Genomic DNA, 9,121 nt, shown 5'->3' with positions numbered 1-9,121 from the left:
CATGTAATTAGAAAGTAGAACGTGATATGTAGCAATGTTTAGTGTCACACTTTCGTCTGATTACTTGAGGAATGTCAATATCTCTACGATCGCATGTCGCTCCAATCCACATCGCTTCAGCCTACATTTTGGTGCTAGATTTTTAATCCACCCGTTGAGTTTGTTACATGCGCGATCATATCTCCTTTTCCTTCGTTACACACGTTCATCTCTATTTTCGTTATCAAAATCCCTCATACAATCCCGAGTGAATCGTGAAATCAGTTGAGTCACTTCCGCACGCAGTTGCTCGAGATCTGTTAAATCTATACCGTCAGGGCTGACCTCACATTTGTTGGCTCGACGCAAGAAATCCTGTAAAACCTCGCCCTAAAGCACAACGCAACTCTCCGTCACAATCATTGACTCTTTCCAGCTCGGTAATTTCCTCCGTCTTTCTATTTAGCACACCAGCTAAATTACACACACAACCCCACAAACACAAACTAGCCGATCGATCTTGCCATGGCCGAACCGGAACGCCTGCCGAACGGCCATGGCGACGGCGTGCGCCGCCACTTCCTCATCGTGACCTACGGCATCCAGAGCCACATCAACCCGTGCCGCGTCCTCGCGCGCAGACTCGCGCAGCTCCAGGATGAAGACGGCTCTGGCCCCGTCCTCGCCACGCTCTCGGTCCCGTTGTTCACCCACCGCCGCATGTTCCCTTCGTCCGGCGACGGTGTGAAATCGGAGGAGGAGGCCGCAGACGGTACCGTCTCCTACGCCCCCTACTCCGACGGCGTCGACGACGGCACCCGCGCCACGGACCCCGATGAAAGGGCGCGCCGCCGCCGCGCGAGCTCCGAGAGCCTCGCCGCCGTCGTCGCGCGCCTCGCAGCACGCGGCCGGCCCGTGACGTGCGTCGTGTGCAGCCTCATCCTCCCCTGCGCGCTGGACGTCGCGCGGGAGCACGCCATCCCCATGGCCGTGTTCTGGATCCAGCCGGCCACCGTCCTCGCCGCCTACTACCACTACTTCCACGGCTACGGCGAGCTCATCGCGTCCCACGCCGCCGACCCCGCGTTCGAGGTGACCCTGCCAGGGCTGCGCCGGCCTCTCCGGATCCGCGACTTCCCGTCGTTCCTCGTCGACACCACCGGCGCCGAGATGGGCAAGATCGTCAACGACGCGGTCCGTGAACTGTTCCAGTTCATGGACCAACAGGGACCCAGCACCCAGGTCCTCGTCAACACATTCGAGGGGCTGGAACCGGCGGCGCTCGCGGCAATGAGGCAGCACCTGGACGTGCTCGCCGTTGGACCCGTGTTGGATTCCTCGTCCGAGGCGCGGATCCACCTGTTCGACCACGCCGGCGCCGCCGAGTACATGCAGTGGCTCGGGGCGCAGCCGGAGACGTCGGTGGTGTACATCTCGTTCGGCAGCGTATGGACGTACAGCAAGCGGCAGATGGAGGAGATCGCGCACGGGCTGCGGCAGTGCGGGCGGCCGTACCTGCTCGTCGTGCGCAAGGACGGGCGGCAGGAGGACGTGAGCCGCTGCCTCGACGGCGTCGTTCGGGAGGGGCAGGGGCTGGTGGTGGAGTGGTGCGACCAGCCGGCGGTCCTGTCGCACCCGTCCGTGGGATGCTTCGTCACGCACTGCGGCTGGAACTCGACGCTGGAGGCCGTGGCCCTGGGCGTGCCGGTCGTCGCCGTGCCGAGCATGTTTGATCAGCCGACGAACGCGTTCTTGATAGAGGAAGAGTGGGCTGGCGGCGTCAGAGGAGAGCGCAACGGCGAGGGCGTCTTCTCCGGGGCGGAGCTCGCAAGGTGCGTCGAGACGGTCATGGATGGTGGCGCGAGGGCCGTGGAGATCAGGGAAAGAGTGGAGGCTCTGAAAGGGACGGCGCGAGAGGCAATGGCTTCTGGCGGGCCCGCGGAGAGGAGCCTTCGAAGCTTCGTCATGGCGACCAAAGTCACGGATAAATCTTGCACAAACGATACCACTATCCCACCAACCATGTTGGAATCTATCTAGTCAAAGTAGGAAATTTAGCGTCATCCATCAACATCCCGATACTAGATGCAGCCCAGGTAGCCAATGAATTGAATATAGCAGAGCTGGTCGAGTCAAACATAGCAATAGAATAGGGATGTAATAACTAATTTAAATAAATTAAATCGGAGAAGTTCAAGTAGTTGGTCAGACTCATGCGGCTCTTGGCTCCCGAAAAGCTCCACTAGATCATCCTTAATAGAACCCACAAACATGACAACTGTCATGTTTACGGGTCGAAAAAGTATCGACGCAGATTAGAACCTGTAAACTAAAATTGTAAAAGAGCATATTACTAAATATGCCACTAGCTCACATGTTAGTTTTTTTTCTCTTTTTCATTCTTCTTCTTCCTCTGCTCCAGCCGTCCGCTTTCAACCACCGCCCCGCTCCGGCCCCCTACCTCCAGCCGACGTCCGCGCCGCCCGCCCTGCTCGCTCTCGGCGAACTTGTGGCCGGCCGGCTGCCCGCTCTCCCCTTCCCCGAGCTCGCAACGCAGGGCTCCGCCGAAATTTGGTTGTCCTCCGGCCGGATTTTGCCGAATTTTGGTCCTACTCGGATTTTTCGGCGGAACTGCCGTGTTTGGAGCTGAAGCTTCAGCCTGCCAAAACACCACTAGAAATACATGTTAGCCTTTAGTTCGACTTTCTAACCCCTACAGATAGGGTGCAGAGTTTGGTTTTCGGGTTCAGCCTGTAAAAATTTTCGGTTTCGTCCCACTTACAGTAACCGACCTGCGCGGATTTCGAACCAAACCCGTAAACTAGTGGTTATTTTTCGGTTTTTCCCAGTTTACGGGCTATCCTAGAGATGCTCTTAAGTTATAGCCCTAGAGATGCTCTTAAGTTGATGTTAGGGTTTCCCGAATGCACACATGGTGAGAAAAGTTTCAAACTTGGCTAACGATCAACTTCGCGAAAGGGTCCTAACAATCATACAATGGTCATCGTTTACTGGAGTAACACGTTTATTCTCGTTGATTATATTGTGCATGATCACACAAGCATTTAAGATCCTCTCATAGTTTACCTTTGGATCATGACCTTCATTAAGTCTAGCAAACAACGAAGAGCGATGCAACACGTTGATATCATTGTGACATCTGCCATGCGAAAGAAAGTGTGTGAAATCCATAAGTCATAATCTGCCACGGCTTCAAGAACTACGCTGCACTATCCAGTACGAACTTTGTACATCCTCACCCAAGTGGATGGACAATTCTTTCATCCCCAATGATGCAGCCGATGCATCCTAGGAAATTATCTCGCCGCGTTCCATTCCAAGAGCCGAGTTGAGCCTTCTTAAATAGACTGGTCCAAACTTTGAGACGATTGCCCGGCAAAACTTGTACATAGTGTCTTAGCATGTAGACTCGACAATGCAGAGATAGTCATCATGTGTATCTAAATGAGCTCCATATGCAAGATACCTCAAAGTAGTCGTGCATTTCTAAACTGGGCAATCTGGGTGCAGTCTTTTTTTTGCAGAGGAAGTAGTCCTCATAATTTGTCACATCAATCAAAACCTTCATCCTACATCCACTTCTTGGCAGGGCGCACTACCGGCGTCAGCAACAACGTGGAACCTGCACACAACACAACCAAAGTACTTTGCCCCAACTTGCAGTGTGGTTGTCAATCTCACCGGTTCGCTGAACACAAATGATTAGACGTATCGAGTGGAAAGAGATGTTTGCAGAAAGTAAACAGAACATGATTGCAGTAGAATTTATCAGTAAAGGAAATAGGACTGGGGTCCACAGTTCACTAGAGGTGTCTCTCCACAAAGATAAATAGCATGTTGGGTGAATAAATTACAGCTGGGTAATTGATAGAATATCAATCAATACATGACAAGATGATTACTATGAGATTTGATATGGGCATTACAACATAATACATAGACTATAATCCAACTGCGTCTATGACTAATAATCCACCTTCAGGTTAGCGTCCGCACCCATTTCAGTATTAAGTTGCAAGCAAGAGATTATCGCATTAAGCAATGTGTGTAAAGTAAACAATAGAATTACCCTCGGATAAAATATTTTTGTTTTCTCCCTAGTAGCAACATCACATCTACAATCTTAGAACTTAAACGTCACTCTCCCAGAAAACTAGAGGCATGAACCTGCTATCGAGCATAAATACCCCCTCTTGGAGTCATAAGTGTCCACTTGGCCAAACTTTCTACTAGCAACGGAGAGCATCCAAGATCACAAATAATATATGCCATGAATATATAATCAATCTCAACATAGTATACAATATTCATCGGATCCCAGCAAATCAAACATATAGGATTACATAAATATGATCTTGATCATGTAGGGCAGCTCACAAGATCTATACATGAAGCACAAAGTGGAGAAGACAGCCATCTAGCTATTGCTATGGACCCATAGTCCAGGGATGAACTGCTCACGCATCACTTCGGAGGTGGACATGTCGATGTAGATGCCTCTGGCGATGATTTCCCCCTCCGGCAGGGTGCCGGGAAGAGCTTCAGAACCCACCCGAGATGGGTTCTGCGATGGCGGCCGCGATAGAACTTTTCGTGGATGGAGGCTCGGGTATCCAGGGTTTTCCGAGAAGATGTATAAATAGGCGAAGGATTTAGATCGGTGGGGCGCCTGGTAGGCCTAGACCTACCCTAGGCGCGGACCAGGTCCAGGCCGCGCCAAGGGGTGGTTTGGGCGCCCTGCTGCGCCTCTTCGACCCCCTCTGGGCTTCGTCTTTGTTTCGGTAAAATATTGACTTCGGCTTTTATTTCGTCCAATTCCGAGAATATTTCCTGTAGAACTTTTCTGAAATACAAAAACAACAAAAAAAACAGGGAACTGGCACTGTGGCATCTTGTTAATAGGTTAGTGCCGGAAATCATGTAAAAGTGCAACAAAGTGTAAGCAAAACATATATGAATTGGTGTAAAACAAGCATGGCGCATCAAAAACTATAGATATGTTTAAGACGTATCAATCATCTCCAAGCTTAACTCCTGCTCGTTCTCGAGTAGGTAAGTGATAACAAAAATAATTTTTAAGGTGACATGAAGCCAACACAATCTTGATCAAGCATGTAAAGCATTGTGAGATGGGATCTAAGTACTCTAACATAGGCATGATAGATATGATTCAATTGAACTTAGCAATTATGTTATAACATGAGAAGTAACTCAAACAAAGGATCGTGAATAATAGTGCATTGAAAGTAAACATAACAAAGTGGTACTCAACATGTCCTTATGGAATAGCAAAACATAAATGCAAGGATGCCTTCAAAGTTCAGAGGGTGACTAGATACAAGTAATTTGAGAGCAAGCAATAGCATAATCATGAATCAATCAATAATAATTTTGGGACTATGCACGTTGCACTAAGAATGACAACTATGCTCTCTTAATCGGTGCATAAAGTAGAAGGTGGAGACTCAACATAAAAGTAAAAGAAAGACTCTTTGCAGAGTAAGCAAGGTAAACAAGTTTTATAAACCTTCCAAAAAGTATGGTACTTATTAGCTTTGAGCTCTCATTGTCCCTATCATAAGCATCTTGAAATGTTAAAGTTAATGTGAGTAAAAAATCAGCTGTATGCTTGCAAATCACAAGTTGAAAATCTCATGCCCCTTGAATGCAAGTACCTAAACCTCGTGCTACTCAACTTAGGTCCCAAATAAGTTCTTGTCATTGTAAGTATACATGTATCATTGAGAACTGTCAACGGGGTTCCTCTTGCCCGATGATATGGAGGTACTCTTGTGGAGCAATCCCATGCCAAAATGAGAAGACAAACGGACAGTGAGCATCTCAGCAATTTTTTATTTACTATGGGTATAGCTTTTTATTGCAAATGCTTCATTGAATGCTCACTATGGCTTAGCTATAAATTTCCACCATGAATGATGCATGGCTTAGATTAGCGGTCCAGGCGTTTCCCTAACTCATATACAAACTCCATGGACTTTTAAGTTCCATTCTATTTCGCACCGCTAGGCATCCATAGACAAAAGAACATGACATCAACTAAATATAAGTGCAATGTCGAAAGTGTTCCCCATGAAAGCATGGTTCTACTAACTACCAACTCGCTATTTGCAAACATATAAACTTCATAAGATAGGCACAATGATAAAATTTATTAAGTGCAAGAAAGTAAATGTGCCATCAAGTTCGTGAGAGCTTTACTGACTAATTTCCTGATGCCAAAATTTAATTTGGAAGATAAAAACATGATGAATTACTTGGAATAGCAATAATGCTACTAGGTAGATATGGTGGACACAACTAGCAAACTTTATTTCATGGTGGTTGGATGCACGAGTAGTGATCATACTAAGCACAGGCGAAGGCTAGCAAAAAACTGGGAGCGACCAACTAAGAGAGCAATAATGGCCATAATCATGCATAGAGACAAAACATTATCAATTAAACCATAAAGTGATATTAAATGTCACAAACTAAATGATCATAGAGGCTTTAGTTGACTGATTATAGTCATAACATGGTGTAAGCATGTGCCAAGTCAACCCTATAAAGCATCAAAGGAGAATACCATAATATTATGCTTTTATGATAGAAACAACACATGACTCTTTCAATGACACATTATGCACTCTCACCATTTGAAACAAGTCATGCTACAACAATAAATACTAAGCATATGACAAGAATAACATCAACATGACATGCCAAAGTCTATGCCACAGTCTAGACAAGCTTCCTTTTGCATCACTATAGTCATGAAATATTTTACTCGTATCCAACACCAATCAACTTATTTGAAATAACTCTCAGAGATGAAATTCATTATGGACTAGAGAGCTAATAATACATAAATAAAGAATACTAACGTGCTATGAACAAAATTCAAGTGAAATAACAAGAGCTAAACGTAGTACCAGAAAACTAGAACACTCGCAGAATAATAACAGCGAAAACTAGAGCATTCTATGCAATTAAAACGGAGCGGGTCTTTATCTAAAGCTAGAGCGTTCTATGCGAAAACTAGAATAATGTGCCGAAATCCAACATATGCTACAACAAAAAAATAAACTAAACAAAAAAAAAGACGTCCAAGAACAACACATAGCGTATGAAGCAATAAAAATATAGCATAGAGAGATGACCTGTTGCTTTGTTGATGAAGAGGGGATGCCTTGGGAATTCCCAAGCTTTGACGCTTGTACCTCTTTAATATGTCTTGGGGTGCAGGGTAATCCCCAAGCTTGAGCTTTTGTCCATTCTTCATCTCATCACATCATTATTCTTTCCCTACACTTGAAAACTTCCTTCATACACAACTTCACACAATTCTTCATTAGCAGCATTACTACAATCAAAATAACGAAATTCACTTGGGTTCGGTACTAATATATATCAAACATATATTAAAGAATAAGCTACTGTAGCAACCTTTCAAAAATCTTTTTGATCAAAAGAACTCAAAAAGAAAGAGATTTAAGAGGCAAATGCAAATAGTGCAGAAATCTGTCAACACAGAACAACATGTAAAGATCAACTTTTTAAAATCCTATGTTGCTTATCTCGAAAAGTGGTCAACTAACGAAAATTATATAATAACCTGGGGCATATGCATAAAAAATGACAGCTCAAAATTCCGTTCTAGCTATTTTTAAGAATTTTTATGGTAACAAAACAGAATCTGTTTTTCAGGATAGCAACTTCCCCAAATCTTACTTTCTTCCTATTAGAGGCTATTCTTGGCACAAAAACGAAATAAAAATTATAAGGAGAGGTTATTACAATAGTAATAACTTCCGAGACTCAATAAAAATAAAAATTATTGTAAGTAAAATATGGGTTGTCTCCCATAAGCGCTTTTCTTTAACGCCTTTCAGCTAGGCGCGGAATAAGTGCGAGCATCAAGTATTATCAAGTGAAGAAGCACTAAGATCAATGCAAGAAGTCTTTTTAACAAAGAATTGTATTTATCAATATGAGTCCTAGAAGACCCTTTCTCTGCACTTTTAGGTTCACTACTTTCGTCAAATGGATTTTCAGGAACAATCCAATCAAAATTCTTTTCCCAGGCTTCATGCATTGCTACTAATTTGAAAGGTATTGGTATTTTACTTTCTCTACTATTTTGGGTTTGGTCAGGTGTACCAAAGATATCTACGCATGAGCCTGGCTTATCAAACCGATCAAAAACTTTCCTAACTTCTATAACCACATCTTTAAATTCTCAGAGCAAAGTTTCTAGGATAAAATCTTTATTTTCATCATCCTCAATTTCATGGAGTTTAAGAAACACTTGCTGCATAAATGGGTTAAGGCTAACAAATCTAGCCTCCAGCATTTGAACTAAACAAGCTGCAACGGTTTCATAATCAGGAGCTAGTTCTACCAGGGATTTACCCTCGATATCTTTATGCTTACTAACATGATTGAAGAATTTTTAAATGTTATCTTTTCCAATTATAGAACCAATACCTACAGATAGGTCCTTCAGATCGTACTTAGAATCCACATAATAAACTAGAAACAAAGTAACAACTATGTAAGAAACTAATTTTTTTTTGTATTTTTGATATAAAGACAACTATAAAACTAAACTATTTTTTATGTTTTTGATATAATAAAGCAAACAAAACAAAATAAAGTAAACTAAGCAAACTATAACAAAGTAAAAAAGATTGGAGATGAGAGACTCCCCTTGCAGAAATCTTCTTTCTCCCAGGCAACGGCGCTAGAAAATCTTGATGGTGCTCTGGTGATGGCGCCAGACAATCTTGTTGGCGGTTGTTGTGGAAGCGGTTGGGAAATCTGTCGTGGATATGACCACGACAGGTGCTATAGGGTGCATCACTTCGTTGATGCGGGAGCAAGGCGACGTAGCCATCTGCGGAGCGAGGTACACAAGACGCAAGGTTTTACCCAGGTTCAGCCCCTCCGGAGAGTAAAAGGCCTACGTCCTGCAAGATCTATTACTCCATGGAGAATTACAATGGGAGGCTCAGTCGGCGAGAGCACCAAGAGCTGTGGAGGTGAGATGGGATTGATGTCTACGGGAGCTTCTATTCTTGTAGACAGTGTTGGGCCTCCAAGAGCAGAGGTTTGTAGAACA

The 9,121-nt window shown here is 44.5% G+C and overlaps 1 protein-coding gene across 1 annotated transcript; it reads left to right on the top strand.

Annotated features, from left to right (window-relative positions):
• Window positions 1–484: 484 nt before the first annotated feature.
• LOC124654336 (cyanidin 3-O-rutinoside 5-O-glucosyltransferase-like) lies at window positions 485–2,179 on the top strand. Its single transcript, XM_047193346.1, has one exon. It carries the CDS (start codon window positions 505–507, stop codon window positions 2,017–2,019), a length of 1,515 nt encoding a protein of 504 aa, XP_047049302.1. The 5' UTR covers window positions 485–504; the 3' UTR covers window positions 2,020–2,179.
• Window positions 2,180–9,121: the final 6,942 nt, after the last annotated feature.

Source organism: Lolium rigidum, chromosome 5 (assembly GCF_022539505.1).
Source record: "Lolium rigidum isolate FL_2022 chromosome 5, APGP_CSIRO_Lrig_0.1, whole genome shotgun sequence".
In the NCBI taxonomy this organism is placed as follows: Eukaryota; Viridiplantae; Streptophyta; class Magnoliopsida; order Poales; family Poaceae; genus Lolium; species Lolium rigidum.
The sequence above is the reverse complement of the archived record's forward strand: the minus strand, read 5'-3'. Positions and strand labels throughout refer to the sequence as shown.